This window comes from Labrus bergylta, chromosome 9, assembly GCF_963930695.1.
Source record: "Labrus bergylta chromosome 9, fLabBer1.1, whole genome shotgun sequence".
Classification (NCBI taxonomy): domain Eukaryota; kingdom Metazoa; phylum Chordata; class Actinopteri; order Labriformes; family Labridae; genus Labrus; species Labrus bergylta.
Window position 1 is genome coordinate 24,695,455 of NC_089203.1, and position 20,741 is coordinate 24,716,195.

General features: G+C 38.4%; 1 protein-coding gene across 1 annotated transcript; it reads right to left on the reverse strand.

The window, feature by feature from the left end:
• Window positions 1-818: 818 nt before the first annotated feature.
• Window positions 819-20,380, reverse strand: canx (calnexin). The gene is made up of 15 exons (XM_020638361.3): window positions 20,259-20,380; window positions 13,642-13,869; window positions 12,487-12,560; window positions 12,174-12,232; window positions 11,893-12,034; window positions 11,388-11,469; window positions 10,739-10,931; window positions 9,730-9,919; window positions 9,136-9,249; window positions 8,897-9,053; window positions 8,564-8,779; window positions 7,892-8,011; window positions 6,973-7,105; window positions 6,762-6,886; window positions 819-5,605 (listed from the first exon to the last, which is right to left on the reverse strand). The coding sequence occupies exons 2-15, from the start codon at window positions 13,864-13,866 to the stop codon at window positions 5,546-5,548; spliced, it is 1,890 nt and encodes a 629-aa protein (XP_020494017.2). The 5' UTR covers window positions 13,867-13,869; window positions 20,259-20,380; the 3' UTR covers window positions 819-5,545.
• Between the last annotated feature and the right edge of the window lie 361 nt (window positions 20,381-20,741).

The window sequence follows — 20,741 nt, forward strand, 5'->3', positions numbered from 1 at the left end:
GTGTAAAAGGTAAAACACCTTTCAATTTGTAGCTCATTTCGATCATTGTACTGGAAAACACATAATTTCACTTGTTTCAGTTTGTCCAACATGTTTTTGTTGTCTTTATTGTCTTTATTGGGGTTTTTTTCTTTTTCAAATACAGATAAAAATTTTTAAAAACAATCTGAGAAATGTTTATTCATACCTCAAACCAACACAAAAAACTCAATGATAATAAATAAATAAAAAGATAAGATATAGAAAACACAAGTAAAAAACAAATAATACTAAAATAATAAGATAAAAAGATTTAAATAGTAATAATAATACAACTTGGAGGATGTCTAGTGCTCTGGATTTCACTAAATTATTATTTTTTCCTGGGGTTGTTTTTGTTATAGTAGTCTATAAATGGCTGCCATATTTAGTAAAACATATTTATCTTTCCTCTCAGAGTAATTCTTTTTTTTTTTAACTGCAAATGCTTCATTACATCAGAATAAAAGCTTGATAAACTGGAGGATTTTTTTTGTTTCCAGTTCAGCCGAATTCTTCTTGCTAACAGCGTCACAAAGCATATCACATCCTTCTGGTTGTTTGATAAAGAGAGCTCCATAGCAGCTGACCCAACCCCAAACATTGAAAGAACTGGGTCTGGATTGATGTTTCTAGAAAATCTCAGACAAACTTTGGAATATTGTCCAACATGTTTTTGTCTCTAAATCACTTTGTAGCTTTATTTGTAAAGGTGACAAAAGATAATTATTATTTATTTTTCTTATTTAAATGTAAGCTTTAATTAAAGTTGAAATCAGACAAATCACAGGCAACCATAGTTCAGTTTCCATTTGGCCTTTTTATTCATCGAAACAAATGCGGCTGCATGTCTACTAACACACACACACACGCGCACACACACGTCAGGCTCCATCATCACAGTTTTTCTATTCAAAGTTGGACCTCTGTGTGTGTTCTGTCAGCAGGTCCACCTCCCTACAGAGTGTGCACATCAGAAACAGGCTGGGCCAACTGTTTAGTTCAAACACAGTCAAACAAAAATAAAAAGTACAGGGTTACAGAGTCATACATTTTCACCAGCAGATACAGTGTTCAGTCTACAGAGTCTGTTAGCTAGGCAGCTTCAACCTGACGCACGAGCAAAGACAACGAGAAAAGAATCAGACAGACAAAAGACACAAAGAGGGAGACGATGGAAGAGTTTGGTGGAAAGTTTTGTGACTTAAATGTATGCTGCTGCTTTAAAACTTTATCAATTTAGAGTTACTGCTACAGAGTAACAAAAAAGGAGTCAAAGCAGCAGAGTCACAGCCAAAACTTAACTATCTTGTGTCAAAGAGAGGAGGAAAAAGAAAGGTTAAAGATCAACTGACATGGAAGCAGGAAGGCCCAAAATCTGAACACACCAACGGCCAAATATTTGACGTTTTCCCCGCCCAGCTGTCAAATCCCACTAGCCAATCACAGCAGCACAGAGTTTCTTGTCAAGAGAGCCAATCCTCACCTGAATTACCAAGAGAAAAAATACGTCTTACAGATTAAGTTTTATAGCTTTTAACCTTTTGGAAAACTGAAGTATGACACAACCAGGAGATAAACAGACACATCAACAGTTACTACATGGATAAAAGAGCAGACAAATGTAGATATTCAATTTTTTTCACACATTTTCAGACTCACAAAACCAGGTTTATTTCAGATTGTACAGGTGAACCAAACTGTGCACTGACACCACTTATCAGCCTCTGCTTTGTAATCTTTACATGGTTCTTTTTTTTCATCAATATATAAAATAACTCTTAACAATTTTAAACCCAAGTTGACATCTTTGCAAGGAAAGTTTATTAATTTTTTCTCGTGTTGTTTCTTCATGATCACAAAATCCTTCAGAGTGTTAGCGGAGAGAAAACTGGAAATGTCCTTATGGCATAAAAGAAAAGATCTTTCCATACTAGAGACACTTAACAGTTTTAGGTGTTTTCAGAGAAGTTTGTTTGACTAGTAGCCATTTGTTTGCCTACAACTGAGGACATGAGACTAGAAGTTGTCAGGCAGCAGCAGACTAATTGCAAGTTGCACATTAGACATTTTTAACAAAGATAGATTCATTTTTGTAAATTGGAAAACACCACTGACATGTACAGTACAAGATCAGCAAGAGATGGAAGGGTCCAGTCTTGTCCACATGGGTCGCCAAAATCAACATAACCCGAAAGCTCCTCACAGGAGCTTTAAATCGTCTCAACTGTGACTGATTCGCTTACAGAAAAAACTAACAAGCTCCATCTATTGTTTAAAACCCTGAGATGTTGTTGAAAGCTCAGAAAAAAGGCTCATAAGTGGACCTTGAGCTGAGATTATTTGTAGACGCTGAAGTGCCATCTCTTAAACATGGGGGTCTAATCTGACAAGGATTCAGGATACAAGCGTCTTATTAGTGGAGGTCTGGTGTAGGTGTTGTGGTGCCGCAGGTGGACAAGGGTGAGGTTAAGCGCCTGAGTTTTCCCTTAGTGCCTTTTTCTTTTTATATGGGGTCAATGAAAGAGGGACTGGGTGTCTGTCCACCTGCTCACATGTTGAATTTAAGTCAAAATAAAGACGGCAGCTGCTCATTTAAAAAAGGAGAGCTGTTGATGAGTTTAAGGTGTGCACATGAAACACCAGGAAGATTCATGTTCATCACCTGGGTGTGGTTTTTAAAAAAATAATCCAACAGAATTCAATCAAATCAGGTTGGTCAAAAGCAAAAAAAAAGGATTACATAGTCGGATAAGATCAGGGTCTCTCAAATCCTGGTTATTGTCCTGATCAAACACCTAGTTTGTGTTATTTGAACTTTAAAATAGGATTGTGATCAAAAAGATCAGGATCGTTCTGATCCAAGCAGAGGGCTGGATTCAAGTGGAAATAATGTCAGAAAAACAAAAGTCAAAATCCGGGTTTGCTTTAGTGAAAAAGTAGGTATAGATAAGGGTTTTATAAGCAATACAGGACTTTTGTTTGCATTAAACCAAACAGCATACATGTCAAACAGATATATAATTTAAAGCAGCTATGAGGATCTTTCTGTTTGGGTGGATTTTGGCGCCCCCTGTGGACAAAGAATGTAGTATGAAGTCCCATTTAAAGCTCTGATAAACAGGATTTGGTTATCCTTAATTTCTTTTTTTACCTGGATCAGGTTGATACATCCAGTTTTCTTATGAAAAACCAGGATAAAAGTAAGCTTGATTAAGTGATCCCTGGTAGAATAAAAGTGGATTACCAAATCTGGATAATTTATTTTAAATGGGAAAAACCTTTTGAACAACCGGACCATGAAGAGGTAAACTGTAAAATTGTAATCTCTAACTCCTAGGGGAGTAGATCAATGCAGAAGATGTTAAAAAAAAATCAAGATCTACAAAAATTGACTCACAAGAAAGTAAAGTCCTAGTAGCTCCAGAGTGTAAAAAAGTATTTTCACAGACGTCGTTTCCGATATAACATTATTCTTGTTTTTATTTGAGGAAGATCATCTGCTGCTGCTGCCAGGCAACCATCATCATAATGACGCCATATTTTCGTTTTTAAAGATAAATGGTTAGTTTACAAAGACAGGATCAGTTTGACAACATCCACCTTAGTCACCCTAGGTAAAACTCTCCTTTAACTTCAACGCTCTCTTTGACCCAGAGTCTTCACCTTTCTCGAAGACTTCAGGACATAAAATCAGAAGAAACACTCGTTCTAGTGGGGCCAACATGAAGCTAACCGATTAACACTTCAATGACAGAAAATGAGACGTAAAAAAAGAAATAAAGAAAACTCATATCAGCTGGAGTGTTCCCAGTTCAGCTCTTTAAAATCATTAGCACGTGGCTAATCTCTAAATTTAAGGACACTAGCTAGCAAAATTATAAAATATCAAAAGAATAAAAAAACAACTGTTAGTATGTGAATTTGAATCTCTAATTTGCTAGGTGTTCGTAAGTCATTATTTTTTGTGGGCTTGTTAGAAGCTAATTATGCCAATTAGTAGACTGTTTGTAGTCCAAATGGGTTGATAGCGTTTTCATGAGCTAACTAGCATGTCAGAAGGCTAAGCAGGTTAACTCCTTAGCCCTTTGAAAGAATGCTTGCCAATACTTCCAGAAAGCTTAAGTTGGAAAAGGAGTCACCAAGTTTGCAGGCTAGTTAGCAACCTGTTGGTAGGCTAACTGGCAGACTTCTTAAAGCCTAAATAAGGCTCGACTAATTTAAAAAAAAAAGGGACCATCACCAAAGTGTGAAGGTAGCTACCTCAGATTGTTGGCGAGCTAAATTGTCAGCCTGCCCAAAAATTTGCAAATGGTTTATGAAACTGGCAAAACTTTTTAACCACTTGTAGATAATTTCCAGACTTCCAAAACACTGATAAATCAAGTAGATTAGACGGTGAATGTGTTTGTAGTTTAGAACCATAGGCTGTATATTTAAAATGGTGGGAGTAACAGTCACCTGAGACTAAAGCCAAGAGAGGGAGGTTTTGGCTTCACTTTTTACAACAGGAGGATTCTGGGATGTGATGTCCATATTAATACAGTTAATGCTTCGAGGCTAGTTACTAGGCTGGAAAAACTAGTTTTTGTATAGTTGGTCATAATTTCTTCACGCTTTATTGGAAGGCTAATTGGTGGAATATTTGTTGGTGGTTTGCTATTCCGACCACTGATAGCCTAATCAAAACCTCATTGCCAGCAGAAACCAGGAAGTTGGCAGCCTCAAATTGCCTATCTGGTTACAATTACAAGGCAGGGGACTGGCAAATTGTTTTACAACAGGCTTATAACCAAGATTTACAGTTTTTACATTGATGTGGTTATCCTGTGAGTGTCAGCCTAGCCAGCCACATATTGGTAGGTTATGTAACAAGATTTCTGGTAGGTCAGATGTAGGTTGCTTTGGACAAAGCGTCTGCTAAATGAACTGTAGAATTGTAGGTTTATGCTACTATCTGCTCATGGCTAAGTCATAAAACTATCTAGCACTCTTATCAGCCGGAAGAGGATCACGGTATGTTAACTCAGATTTTAAGCTACTGAAATGGTGTTATTGGGTTTCTTTTTTGTTTACCAAATAAATGTCTCTCAGGAGACTAGTTAGCATGTATCAGAAGACTGGTTAGCAGGCTGTTGGTTGGGCAGGACGTTGTAAGCTCAGGATGACGCTGGGCGTTAAGCTGTGCGCCAGACGGGATCGGACACGTCGACGATGCCGTGGGTTCGAGTCTGCTCAGGTGTTGTTCAGGAATGATGCAGGAAGTTTTAGTTAATTTCTTTCAGAAACAAAAATCCTTTTAATAAATCAAACTAACTCAGTCCTGTTCGTACTGGAATCATCATCATCATCAGCCGTCCATATTGGAGGTCTTGATTAGTTTCCTGCAGGCTTCACTGCTTCAAAACAGGATCCGTTCAGGCTGCATCGCCTCAGAGCAGAGGAGAAGAGGAGGAGGAGAGGAAGGAGATAATCTAGAGGAGGGGAGGGGAGGGGGGAGGTGTTCAGGGCTGTGGAGTCAGAGAAATCAGTCCCTTCTGACCTTCCTGTTCCTGGGAGATCTCCGCAGAACGTCGTCCTCCGACTTCTAGGGGGGAGAGGAATCAACGTGATTTTTTTTGTTACAGAAACATTTCCAACAAATTTGTGTAGTTTAGACAGTGTGCAGGAGTTTGTTTGCTATTTGCTTTTCATGTATTCATTCCTCTCCTACGCACCTGTCTTATGAAATAGATGTAGTTCTTTTAAAGGTTCAGATCTTTTCAATACTATCAATCATTAAAACAGAGACTGTATCGATTGCAACTATTATAACTGTTTTATTTTTCAATAACTTAATCATGTACTGAAATATTATCCTCTCATCAATCTATGCACACTGCGTATGTAAACACTGTAAAAACTCAACCTCATTAACCTTCTGTTACATAACTATATATTTATCATCATGTTCATCTCAGCATGTTTTGCACTACTCACCACTGCACTATTGTCTTATTTAGCCTTGTATATTAGTGTTTTTTTGTTATATTATGTTTAATTTTACATAATTGTACATTGAGAGCATAGTTATTGAAGACAAATTCCGTGTGTGAAAGCATACATGGCCAATAAAGCTGATTCTATTAAAAACCCGAAAAGTAACATTTCAAGAACCTTAATTTAGTTTCATATATACATGTTCAAAAACATACTTTTAATGATAGTGATTGTTTCCATATCCTCTGTAGCTGAAGTAACTCATAATTAGTTGCTTGCCATAAAAATCCAAATGTTCCCACAAAAGAATTCACAATAAAAGCATCAGAATACATCATTAAACTGTCATCTAAATGCAATAATCTAAAACTTTTGGCCCTAAATATCATCGGAAGATGATGTGAATTTTAAAAATAATCCTGTAAAACAATAACATTTCTAATCTTGTAATGATCGACAGTATCAAAAAGCTGTGGTTTCTTTTACAGCTTTATTTTTAGGCACTCCTCCGCACTGTCTATATTGCACACAATTATTGTTGTATTTGTACATTTTAAACGATGTGCTGGAGGTCCCTCGGATTTTTATTTAATTACAATCAATAAATTACCCAATATTGGTGCATAGAACTTCTATTTTTGTTTCCCTGGTATCAAAAAATTTAAATATTGTATATCCATAGCTTTTTACTGGAATCATATCCAATACTAACATTCTGGTATCGTGACAACACTACAGGGTAAAGAAAAGAAAAGTCTCCTTACATCGTCAGCTGTCGCCTCGTTCTCACCCTCCTTCACTGCTTCGTCGTCGTCTTCTTCCTCCTCTTCCTCCTCTCCCTCCTCTCCCTCTACAGGACTTCCCTCTCCGTCACTCTTCTCTTCTGCAGCTGAATGAAAAAGATTTTAAATCACTCAGAGCCACTCTGACACCACAGGAGACAACAGTTTTCTGAAATTTTAATGTTGTATCAACCTGTACTGCTCTTCTTGGCCTCTTCAGCCTTCTCTTCCTCCTCCTCCTCTTCCTCCTCTTCTCCCTCCTTCACATCAGGCTGAGCCTCATCGGTCTTCTTGTATTCTGCTGCAGGTGTCGCTGGGCTCTTTTTCTGCGGAAAAAAAACAAACAGGAAAACAATTCAAGCCGGCGTCGCCGAGTCAGACCACTTTGTAAGTTAGAAAGCGGGCTGCAATCATCTCGCAAAGTGCTGTAAGCAGGCGACCAAGGCAATCTATGCACATGGGAGAGACACCATTGTCCCTGCTGAAAGTTATTATACTATTAGATCGACTTTAAAACTACTATTTCAGGTGAAAAAGTTACAGATTGTTGCTTTAAGTTCAAGTCTGAAATGTTTTATTAACATGAAATAAACACTAAACAAATGAAGCTGAATAAGACTTGAAACTCTTGTGTAAAACATTTTTGTCAATGGAGTCTGGTGGCTTTGATCAAAAAGGTCTCTCTGTAGAGAACATTTGTTGTGAGGTTTCTCGAGATGAATTATGTTTCACAAAGCCACTAAAACAACAAAAAGACTTGTCTACACCACAGAAGCACAACTGCACCAGCATCAGCACAAATACACAAACAAACACAAAGCTACTCTAACAGTGGTAGCGTCAGTCACCAGGCCTGAGGGCGCGGAGCGGTTTGGATGTACAGCTTCCTTTAAGTCTTCCTGTAAGCTGGTGAGACTCAACTGACCCTGAGCTGATCCTGACGACCTCTGTGGACAGTCACACAAACATCAGGAGAAGGTACAGTACACACCAGCGTCTGGATCCTATCTCAAATCTGAACTTAAAAGTAATCTAACAGCACTTACTCTCCAGGTAAAAAGTCTTATCTATCTGGCAGGCCATGTGTGTATAAGTGTGTGTGTGTGCGTTACCTTTCCGGTGCAGCAGAAAACAATGATGAGGACAAGCGGTAGAGCCACAGTGAGGACATAGACGACCCAGAGCCACGGGCGCTCCTCTGCAGCGTTCAGCATCTGTGTAGCAAGACCGGGCTGCAAAAACAAATTTTACATTAAAATCACACAAAAACAAAGATATCCTCCATCATCATAACAACAAATATAGATACAGCAACAACAAGACAGGCGCTTGTGGAAACACTGTCATAAAAGCTGTGAATTGTCACATGAAGCGAATAAAAATATATACGTATACAGTATATATAAAAATTATATAACACTGAATAGACTGTGTAAACTAATAAATAAACCCCATAAAATAAAGAATTCAGGCATGTCTCACTCAACGCGTCATCCAGAATTTCAGACCTCTCAAGTAAAAATAAGACTTCTTGCATATCAGCAGGAAACCTTTTTCAAATGTTCTACAAAAATCATCTTAATCTATTCCCCTTCTTAAATTCTGCCCAACAGCTCCACGATTAAAACCAGAAACATCATTTGAGTTTTCATTTTATAGCTTATTAATGTTTGCTTTTACGCGTGTGCGCTTCATTGTTCAATACTGTGGAATAAAACTGAATCTTTTTTTTTTTTTTTGTAGTTTTAGACCAATCAATCAATAAAGACCCCTGAACCACCCACCTCAGCAGCGCCCTCTGCAGCCTTCTTTAACCCCCAGCCGTCTGTAGCCCAGCGTTCAGCTGTGTTTCGGTCGTCGGTGATGAAGAAGTTGTCGAAGAAGATTTCGGAGGTCATGGACCACAATTCGAGCCCGACGGCGCTGAATGGGGTCATCTTGAATGGCTGCAGGTCCTCGAAGAACGCCGGGTTGGGGATCTTCCTCGGCTTCCACACGCCCTGAGAACAGAAACGACCTCCAGTATGAATCCTCAAACTACCGGCCAACTAAGACTTCAGCCGATTATTAAATCTATTGTGCAAAAGCTATACATCAGGGGGGGTTTCCTGACATACCTGGTAGTTGGGGTTATCGATCATGGGGGACTTCCACTTGCCCTTGTAGTTAGGGTTGTCGATCATTGGTCGTTTCCAGGCGCCACAGCCAGGGGCAGTCTCGCAGGCGGGGTTAGGGACCTGAGGAGCCTCCCACTCTCCGTCCATGTCCTCGTCCCTGAAAGACATGTAGACTTGAGAGTCAGAGGGGGCTGAGCTTTATTTATCGGGGTTTTTGTCCTCTTGATGTTTAAACTCACCAGTCTTCAGGTTTGACCGCGTCGGGGTCTCCAGTGTACTCCAGCTCGTCATCTAACCAGCCGTCTGGTTTCACTGCGTCTTCATCTGGAACCTGAGCGGGTGCGTCCTCATCCCTAAAGACACACAGACGTACTCTATAAGTAAATATAAATCAAAGCATCCACAGATCTTGGCAGCAGTCTCAAATATAAATCCTTATCATGATAGAAACTAGTAGGTTAGACATAGGTAGCAGAGTTTCTCACTATTTTTGGGATCATTTCTGGACAACTGCTGGCCAAAACAAACATATTCTTGGATGATTAGCAGATTTTTTAAATGTTTAGTAGCTGGTGGCTATTAATAAAATATCATAAAATCCATGGTTCATTCAGAATGACCTCCAATACTTTTAATTAATTTTCTTTTCTCTCATCTCTTAACAGAGGGCATTTATTCAAACTGTGGCACCATTTTGTATCAAATAAAATCTTATTTTCTCATTAAGTCCTTTAATTTTGATATTAGTCATGTTTTAATCCTTTCTGCTCTCGCAAACTGTTAACAGGTCTTTTAAGAAATTGTTTCCATCCTAACTGTCGTTGTGCACTGACCAGTCTTCGGGCTTGGCGGCGGCAGGGTCCTGGATCTTAGGTCTCTCATCCCAGTCCTCGGGTTTCTGGTCGTCAGGGTCCTCGATTTCAGAGGGAGGGTTCACAGGGGGGGTCATGTCTGTCAGCAGGCTGCCGCTGTTCACCACCGTCTGATCCACGAGCACCTCGAAGGTGTTATCAGGGTTCACCACTGAGAGGCGACAGAGAGACAAGTCACACACCTGGACCATCATAAACAAGTATCTGTTTTTAACCAGTGTGTACAGGTGTGTGTTATAGAGTGTGTATAGAAGTGTGTGTGTTATAGAGTGTGTTTAGAGGTGTGTGTGTGTGTGTTACAGAGTGTGTTTAGAGGTGTATGTGTTACAGAGTGTGTATGGAAGTGTGTGTGTTACAGAGTGTGTTTAGAAGTGTGTGTGTGTTACAGAGTGTGTATAGAAGTATGTGTGTGTGTTACAGAGTGTGTTTAGAGGTGTGCGTGTTAAGAGAGGTGTGTGTTACAGAGTGTGTATAGAGGTTTGTGTGTGTTACAGAGTGTGTGTGTTATAGAGTGTATGTGTTACAGAGTGTGTATAGAGGTGTGTGTGTGTTACAGAGTGTGTATAGAAGTGTGTGTGTGTTACAGAGTGTGTATAGAAGTGTGTGTGTTACAGAGTGTGTGTGTTACAGAGTGTGTGTGTTATAGAATGTGTGTGTTACAGAGTGTGTGTTACAGAGTGTGTATAGAGGTGTGTTACAGAGTGTGTGTTACAGAGTGTGTATAGAGGTTTGTGTGTGTTACAGAGTGTGTATAGAGGTGTGTGTTACAGAGTGTGTATAGAGGTGTGTGTTACAGAGTGTGTATAGAGGTTTGTTTGTGTTACAGAGTGTGTATAGAGGTGTGTGTTATAGAGTGTGTGTTACAGAGTGTGTGTTACAGAGTGTGTATAGAAGTGTGTGTGTGTGTTACAGAGTGTGTATAGAGGTGTGTGTGTTACAGAGTGTGTGTAGAGTTGTGTGGTTGCATTACCGAGTGTGTACAGATGTGTCTTCTTGTCGGTGAAGTAGGTCCTCAGGTCGGCGTCGGGTTTCTTGGCGTGTTTCTCTTCGAACTCTCCAGTTTTGGGGTTTTTATGTCTGAAGATGAAGTGCAGTTTGTAATCCTCTCCACACTTGTCCGGTCCGAACATGATTGTGTACGGAGTTTTATCCACAAACTGGTCCTGAGGAAACAGACACACACACACAGAACTCAGCTTCTAGAAGATTTAAGGTTTTCTTTCTGATACAGTGTGTTTTAAAATGATACAATTTCTGTTATTTCAATGATTCAGTATCAAAAAGTACCTAAGCTTTAAAAAAAACTCCCAATCTTCAGTCAGATTCTTAACCCAAAGAGAAACAGCTCAGTCTAAATTGCACACACATCGGCAAAGTTTTGGTTTTAGTAGTTTGAAAAATAAGTTCTCTGGATGCTAGGCAGAATATATCAAATTCACCTTTAAAGATGAAGTACATGAGTGTGAATTTAGCCTGAGATTACAGATTCAGTTCAGGAAAGGCCCTCAGAATAGTGACATGACAATAGAATCAGATCCTCGCTCTTAGTTTAGTCATAGCATCCTGTGCAGTTAACTGATATGTGGTCATTATGGCATGCTATTATAAGTCACACTGACCAGGTCAAGTTCAGGAGTCTGAGTCAGCAGCTTCACGTAGGCGCCGCCGCAGTCGATACCTGACTGGAAGTTCACCTCGTACCTGAGGAGAGAGAGAGAAATGAGAATGTTTATGAAACAGGTCCGAACGGTAAATTAACACAGTGATGAAGAGGATCGCTGAGGAAGGAGAAGTGTCGTGTATTGCAGGAATGTTGCAAGTCATTTAGTAACCGTTTCCGCCTGCAGGTCATTTCATTCTCGCTGTTTGTTTCTTGCTATCATTTCTGACTCGTCAGTTTAGACCTATGACTCAGCTGAGTCACAGTTCAGAGACTCAGAGTGCTTCGCTGCTTTCAAATCATTTCAGTTTTATATTCAAGCAGAAGAGAATGATGATAACAGTAAAGAGCATTTCAACTTTGTGACAGCCTCTGACTTTGTTTTTAAATCTGTTAACTATCTGTTGATTTGTGTACAGACACAGCGGGGACAGAAGAAGAAGAAGAAGAAACGTTGTTCTTACTGGATAATGAGCGGCTTAGAGTCAAAGGGAAAAGGTCTCAGGAGCTGAGCGGAGATGGCGTGATGTTTGGCTCGGGACTTCAGGACCAGACCTTTATCACCAGGCAGCTTACTGTCCTTCATCTCCTCCACCGACCATTTACCTGTTCAACAACATCATTATCATCATCATCATGCAACAAAATGTATGACTGTGTGCCTACTTATAGTGTAAGGAGACTAGGACATGTTGTAGATTTATAGCAGTGTCTTCATAGTTTGTATAATATGATCTTTACGTACCATCATATTTTGCAATGTCTTCATCGGCACCCTCCTTCTTTGCACTGGACACGACCCACCTGAAACACACAGATGGTTGTTTAGTCGCTTGAAATAGGTCTCATAGCTGAGCTCACTAGTCTCACATTCAGCAATACTGAGGTGTCTAATCGAGAAGTTGACCACACTCACATGCTTTTAAAACATTTGAACAGTTTGATATGGTACAGAGAGATGTCCCATATTACCCATACTGCATCCTGAGAACATTCTGCGTAAGATCACAAATGATAGAATTTGAAATGCAGGGCTTGTGTGAGTAAAGTGTGCTCACCCGTCAAGAGTCCCCCGGTCAAAAGATTCAGCGATGTAATGTTCCCCGACTGGCTCTGGTGCTTTGTAGGTCACCTGAATACAGACAGGTAACGAATGTTAAACAACATTTTTATTTTTTTTAACAGTACAGTCGTTGATTTCCATGCATGCTGCTTGAAGTGATCAGTGAGTGTCGGTCAGCAGCTCTTTCTCCTCTCGTTCAGTGTGTAGCAGGCAGGTGAGAGTGAGTAACCATGGTGACTGTCTGTCAATCAACGTTGTACAAGTGTTTAACAAGTCCACATGTTTTCAAATGAAGCATCACTGTGTGAAAATGTACCTCATAAAACACAAAGACATTTTTGGTGCAAAAATTGTTCTGGGGAGACTTCCAGAGCCTCCCATGTAGTCTGCATTATTTGCATTTTCCTTTTTTTTTTTTACAATCAAGGTTTTATTGGAGCAGAAAATTATACTGAAACAGGTTTAATTGTTATTTATTTGATGTCTTGTTGTGTTTCTGTTTCAGGTGTGAATGCAGGTCAGTAGAAAAGCAGGTCAGTACACCGTTTAGTTGTAATACTGAACTCTTGATCTGATTGGTTAATGAGTCAGAGAAGCTTCCTGGAAAACATTCAAAGACCTTTTGATAAAAGCATGCGAGTGCCGTTTATTTGAATATATTCTGATAAGAACAAAGTCTATATTTATATTGGTCGTATTCTGAGCAGTTCTGGGCTGTAAACTTTAGACTTTGAGCTCACAGGAATAAAGAAATAAATATTTCTAATGTTTTATATTTACATTTGAAACAGCATTTGACCAGTGTATGATCAGTGTTGCACCAGAGCTTCTGCACCATTTTCATGTTTTTGTATTAATTTTTTCTGTGATTAAAATAATCAGCAGGTTATTCTAGAAAAAGGGATACAACTCATTAAATAAAACAACATGAAGGTGGTCTCTTTTTGAAGAATTAAAATGCCAAAAACTTAATCTTGTCTCATGTAACCCACCTTGTAATTGTAAAGGCATTTTAATGGTTTAAAAAGAGCGTACCTTGTTGTCTTGTGATTCTTATTTTACCAACACCCTGGGGTCCCAGGAAGGTTTAAGTTCTTGGTTTTCTAATTCTACTGCACAGATTTTAAACCCTCTGTGTTTGCAGTCTTACTTTTGGTACAGGAGGAGTTTTAGGAGCAGAAGGAGCCTCGTCCTGCATGTCTCCCTCCAGTTCCTCATCCTCGTCACCGGCCATACCCAGATCCAGCTCGTCCTCCACGTCCATATCGTCACCCAAACTGTCCTCAACCAGGTCCTCAGCCCGAGACACAGGGGCTAAAGTGAGGCAGAGGAGGCCTACTGCCAGAAGAACGAACAACCCGACCCGTTGATCCATAGTCTGCAGAGAGAGAGAGAGAGAGGACGATGTAACAGCTGCTTCATGTTTGTTTTTACTCATTAGGGAAACTCTAAATCAGGCTGTTGTCAGGCTAAAAACATCATGTTCTCCTTAAGTTCATGTTGTTTTTATTCTATTCTTCCTATTTTACCTGTGAATCTTTTCCGACAAACAGTGAAGTTTTCCCGGATGATTTTTTCTATAAACAGCTTCATAGTAACAAACGTCCTATTGTGTTTTGTATACTGACAAAGACGTGCTAATGATGTCCCTCCTGTATTAACACACATACACACACGGCTATTAACCTGCGTTGCCCTGGCACCAATCCATCGTCATGGAGAATGGCCAACCAAGACACAAGGGAGACGCAACCTCAGCTCTGTTTACCTTAATGAGATTACACCTCACAGGATTACTGCAGCACCCCAAGACACACACACACACATTGCAGGGACCATTTACTGTGCACATTAACATTGTGGAGGCTGCAGGTTACTCATTACACACACTCAAACAGTAAGTGTGTAGATGAACAGACCTGCAGAAGTGTTACATCAACTTCCTGTGTTTACAGGTAAATAAAGCAGAGATGCTTATGTAGAAAACGACCGCGTTTAAAATGATGATGTTAGAAACGATAATAACAGATTACATCACTCCCTTCACATAGCTGCCTCTACCATCAGAATGTGAAACTGTGACTTGCTGTGTAAGAAGCACTTTGAGTAGTAATACGACCAGCGCTATACAAGCACAAGTACATTTACCTGAATTTTAACCATTACCCATTTTTGGTCATTACAAACAAGAAATTACTTAATATTGGGTGCCTAGGACTTCAAATGTTGTTGCCGTGGTATCAAAACAGGAATCTTTAGGTTTGACGTTTACTAGAATTATAACCTAGTTTAAAATTGTGGTTGCATGAAGACCCTGTTTCAATATGAGAAATTAGACACGTTACAAAAGTCTGAATTTATTGCAATAAAATAACTATGTCTCCTATGAACTGAATCAACTGTGATTGACAAATATTATTTAATTCCAGCTGTGTTTATTAAGTCAAGTTGGAATCACCAAAGAATGACACGTTCACTGATCTTAACAACAAAAGATGAAATAACAACCAGCATGAAACACATTTGAGTTTATTTTTGATTCAGGAGAGGAAGTTATAAACACAGGTATGACCTCATCAAATTCGTATATTAATTATTTCAATATTTGAAAAAAATAATATGGCTCATATTAAATGTTTTCCATATTGTGCAGACATAATTCTATAACGCTGTGAGGCACTTAAAATTATTAGAAGTCTGAAAGGAGCAACAAAAGAAACATCTCCTTTCATTGTAAAACGTGTGAGAACAACAGCAGTGCTGCTTCCCACAGTTAATGCCATATTATGTAAATAAAGTCACACAATGCATTGTAATCTATATTATTCTCAGGTTTCTTTACCACAGTGTTAACACAACACTTTGCGTTTTAAAAAAATGTTACTGTCCGACTGATCATAAGGTATTCATGCAATCACAGTCACTGTTGACATAGTAAGAAAAGGCTTTACATCAATACGCATTATTATTCAACTAAAAGTCCATTTTAAAATAATAAATATGATTTTCTTATTTGTCCCAAATTATTACTGGACACACTTTGGATAAGAAAAACAATGTGTTGGGTCTAATGTGTGAATTTAAACAGGTTCTCCCTATTTTAGAAGTATCCCCGGAGACTCCAGAAACAAAGACGGTATGAATGGTGCAGCTCTTTGTTCTTTAGCTCAGCATATTAACTCAGTGCACTTCTGTGCAGACTGCCAGTCTAATCAGATTAACCAGATTAGCATGCCTGGCTAACAGCCCTGCAGGGTAACGATGAGTGTGACAACCACCAATATTAGCTCTTAGCTTAGCATCAAAGCTGTCTGCCTGGCGCCCACATGGCTTTTGAAGGAATTTTAGCTGCGACGCCCAAGAGGAAGTCCTCAGTGTTTAATTAAAAATGTTGTTGTTAAAATTGTTTAATCCTCAATTGTATGTCTGCTGTCGTGTATTACCCTGTTTTGTGATTTTTCTATTTCTTTATAAACTTAATATGTTCGGAAAGCTGGAGAATATTAAATGCGTCAATTTGGATAAAAAGCTCAATTAACTAGATTTTTTTTTTTTTTAAACAGAATTTTATAAATGAAACAAAAAATTCAATTAAAGTATTCAACTTAATTAACGTATTGATACATTAATACTGCATTATATCCATGTAAAATATTAATTTACAGCACTTTTATTTAAGGACTTGTATCATGGCATGTATTTATTATGTATATTACCGTATTATTTAAAATTGATTAAAAATTTATAGTATTCAAAACATGTCTAATATCAAATCATGATATCGACAATAGAAAATTGACAGTCAAAATTAGCTTGAAAGTAATTTAAATGATTTTTTATTGTTAAACAACTGTCTTTTTTTTAAACATTTTACTGTTTTATTACAGTATCCCTTTATGTGTATTTTCAGATAACAATTGAGCTCTACAGGACAAAGGAAGACCATCACCGTTCTTTTCTTACATCCTGCAGAAGTAATAAGATTCAAGAGGCACTCTGATTGGCCGATAAGACAATAATCAGTGGAGTGAAACCAGCTGAAGTTTGGATTTATCCACACGGACTGACTGGAACAGCAGTGGAGTTACAGTCAGAGTTAATCTGATATTAGAGCGTGTTCAGCCTGCAGGACATATGCTGCTGCTGCTGCTGCGATTCACTGTCTGATAACAGCAACTGGACCAACGTTTGGACTGATAAGGAAACACAAAGAAGACTGAACCCTGACTGTCACAATAAATAAATAAAAAGCAGCTAACATTTATTCATCTCTTGGCTGTTGCTATCATAAGATAATCAATCTTTGAAATGTGATTAGTCAATAAGATGTCTAAACATCTAGATCACTGTTTCACAGAGACCCAGGAGACATCTTCAGAAGGTCTTGATTTACATTTGGATACATTTTTTTTTTTAGAAAAACATGAAATTATCCCTTTAGAGAAGAAAAAAATATAAATTTCTTCGGGATTAGACCAACTGAGACAATGAATACCGATCCATTTAGGTTGGCTATTAGTTCAAGTTGAGCTTGACATCCAGATCATTTTACAATGCAACTATATTTTACTCATATTTATTTTAATAAATATTGTATTTAAGATAGCTAGCTAGATTTATAGTTTTATCTGAATCAACAAATGGAATGGTTAAATGTTTCATGCTTAACCAAACTTCTGTTCCCATTTATCTAACATACTTTTAAGTTCAGGGTGGAACAGCAAATCTATAATAATTAGATATAGTTGATGTGGTTTTAAGATACAAAAACTTACTAGGAAGATGACTCATGCAAAACTTGACATGACTGTAAATGTGGTTTTATTTGCTTTAAGAACAGCTCTTGTTGTGGTAGTTCATATGAGAACATTAATTGTCTTTTTAAATGTAAAAATAGCTTAAAAATAACTTTTCTGGTTAATTTGCAGGTAAATAGATTTTAAAATGAAAATAATCCTACATATGAGCAGTACTGTGAGCAGCTCCACTTCAGCATTTAACAGTGAAATGATCCTTTATCAGCCTGCATCAATTCCCCCAGCAGACAGGACGGGCAGGTTACTATTTAAACTGAAAGAAGCAGTGAGGAGGTCACTTCCTTTATGGAGGGAGCAATACAAACACTGAATAAACTACCGAGTTTCTCAACTACAAATCGGTCACTAATCTGAAGCTCCAGCGCTCACTTTTAAAAATGATTGTCTCGTTAAATATCGCAAATGTGTTTCTAAGATGGTTCTAAAACTCTTTTTTTCCCTTTGATGATTTTTTTTTTCAAATAAATTGTCAAAGTTTTAGATGCTTAAATACATGTTTTAAAACAACAAAATCTGTTATCTCAATGACCGATAGTACTGAAAAGTACAGAAGCTTTAAAATAAAAAATTACAATCTTCAGTCATGTTTTATACCTGCCACAATGAGGTGGTCCAAGATAAAAAAAAAAAGTTAAGTTTATAATTCTTACAAAGATAACGAGGTGTCACTGTCTAAATAGCAACAAAACATTGGCAACATTTCAGTGCCAATGTTTTTATGCACTTTAGACAGTGTGCATGAGATTGCCATTAAAAACAAGAAATTACCCAATATTGCATGCCAAGGACTTTTAATGTTGCAATAGTACTGAAACAGAAAGTTGAAAATGCTGGTATATTAACAACTGAAGTTTGCAATAAGATATCGAGAAATAAAACCGTCAGATTTACTTTCATGTTTTCAATAACAAAGGAGAAAAGCAGCTGTGACTCAAATTGTTGATTTATTCAAAAATCATTGTAGCAAGTGATTTAGCTTATCATGAATTTAATTGGAAGATTATAGTCGACATAGTACTAAAAATAATTTCTATGCCAGAATGTCTTAGGTTCAAAAACTAAATTAAGACTCCTCAATGTGCTGACATCATGTGTTTACGTCTTCATAGTGCACCTCAGCTGGAACCTTCCAGAAACCTGAATCTGAATCACTGTACCCACAGGGCGAGTTTCTCTCTGAATGACTGTTGATCAGAGCGGGTGGCGGTCTGACACCCTGCTCTACACCATAACAAAAACCAGCAGGTTTAACTGGTCAGACAGCTAAACTTGTAAGTCTGAATCTATAAATTACATTACCAATTAAGGTTTTTAAACCTGATTCTGACTTGGTTAAAGAGCTCCAAGACTATAACTTTCTTAGAAATGTGCTGGAAAGCCAAAGAAAAACACTAAACAAGACTCTTTCAATCAATTAGTCAAGGGAAGTTAATCAATGGCAAGGCAGGCAGCTTCTTAAATCTGAGGATTTGCTTCCTCAGTTTCTTTTTGAAGGCACAAAGAAAGTGTAAATTTATAGTTTCAGCCTGGATTCAGACCTTTGAAGCACTGCCAACATCTACAATGTTCTCTTCATTTCAAACCACGTTGAAATGGGTGATGAATTGGGGGGAGGGGAGCCTACATTCGATGGTCAGGGGAGGAAGTGAAGGGCATTTGATGTCATTTCAACAATTCATTTAAAGAAGACAAAACGTGTTTTAATCCCCTGGCCTTCATCAGAGGCATAGTTCACTGCTGAGGAACAATCAACTGCTAAAAACATCCTGGGCCATTACGTTAAAGGTTTGCTTCTAAGTTTCTCTGAATTCTTGCCTGTAGGACTAAATTTAATTATCCTAGTTTACCAAGCAAATAAGAAAATAAATATAAATAATCGCAGAGAAATTTTGGATATTGCAGTGGATGTTTGTCCTCTATTTAAAAAAAAAAAAAAGGGAATAACTGACACTTATATTGAATAAATATAAATAATAATTAACTTCAGAAGGGTTGTTACAATACCAGATTTTTAAACTTTACTTCCGATATGGATACTCGTTTTGACAGAGTCCAGAGGTCAAACTCAACCTGTATTTGGTCATTTCATGGGTTTGAATGATGAAAAATAACGTTGCCATCGTATTAGTTAAAATCAGACAGCGTGCAGGACTTTTTCTTTTCTTGCAATTTTGATGAAAACACTCATCTCAGCACCTGCCAGATGAAACAGATGAACCTTTAAAAAGAGCTATCAAATGGATCAGACTATCGTACATTTTGACAACCCCAAGTCAGCCCCCTACCCTTGTTATTCCACTGAAACGTCGCCGGTTGCTTCTCATGTATGAGAGGAGATCCAGGTTTGGTATAGCTTAGCATTAAGAGGCACCCATTCATTAGTATTTACCAGCTTACTGTTAAGACGACCGGATAATGATACTCCTACTTATTTTTGTTGTTGTTGTTGTTATTAATTCATATATCTCTTCCAGGTTGCTTCACTTGAAAAAAAGCGACCCCCCACCCCCGCTTCACAGACTCGGTTCATTTAGCTCCTTTAGCTTAGCATGCGATGATTCTTGCGAAACAACTGCGAGTGTCGGAGCTGAGCCAAGAAACTTACAGGCTTTTCACCCGCATACAAACACACAATGTGAGTCGTAAAAACAGAAGCAATGTCGCTTGCTTTAATCGGATCATGTATTAGTTAATTACACGCTGGTTAAGGCCAACGCAGCAGGCTAACTTGGCTCGCGTATTTCACCTGTACTTAATTAGCTTCAGTTAGCCACTCAGCAGAATGCTAAAAGCATGCTGGAGAAGCTGCTCTATCTAAACAACAACAAATTGGATATTTTCCGCTTGATTAGTGTACAGAAGGTGTCAATAATACTTTTTTACTGATTAAACAATACATTCCCGTTGTGTACTCCAGTTAAAAGTAACATTTATCGCTCTCTTTACTCACCTCTGGCTTGACGATGTGACCGCCTGGGAACTACTGAGGAGGGTCACGTGCGATTATTGGCGTTAAGGTCCGCCTCTCCCTGTCGCTGATTGGTCACTTCCGAGCGAATGTTTGACGCTTCCTGTCAACTGTCACGCGCCGATTGGTTAAAGGGGAATCTCGGTCGAACTGGACAGAGCCCGCCCCCCTTGAGCTGCACCTCGTGGACAGCTGTCATTGGTCGAGGCGTCAGGGGGGAAGTGTGCACTGATTGGATGTGAGGCGGCTGATGAAAAGACTGTTGAAACGGATTTTTATAATTGCAGCAGGAGGAATAATGCACTGTTATAGAAGAATTGTGCTTTATATGTTGATTTTAAGCAGAATAACGAAAATGATTTGGAAATTCAGGTTGTAAATTATAATCTGTGTTTTTTCAATGTTTGATATTTTAAATGGAGGGAATATTTAATCGCATAATAATAGAATAGAATAGAAGAGAAT

Bases quoted from the DNA above. Each gene is read 5' to 3' on its own strand.
- canx (XM_020638361.3), bottom strand. From the start codon at position 13,866: ATGGATCAACGGGTCGGGTTGTTCGTTCTTCTGGCAGTAGGCCTCCTC. The intron at 12,561-13,641 runs GTAAGACTGCAA...GTCTGTATTCAG, and splicing joins AAACTCCTCCTGTACCAAAA to GTGACCTACAAAGCACCAGA. The intron at 6,887-6,972 runs GTTGATACAACA...TTTTTCATTCAG, and splicing joins GGCCAAGAAGAGCAGTACAG to CTGCAGAAGAGAAGAGTGAC.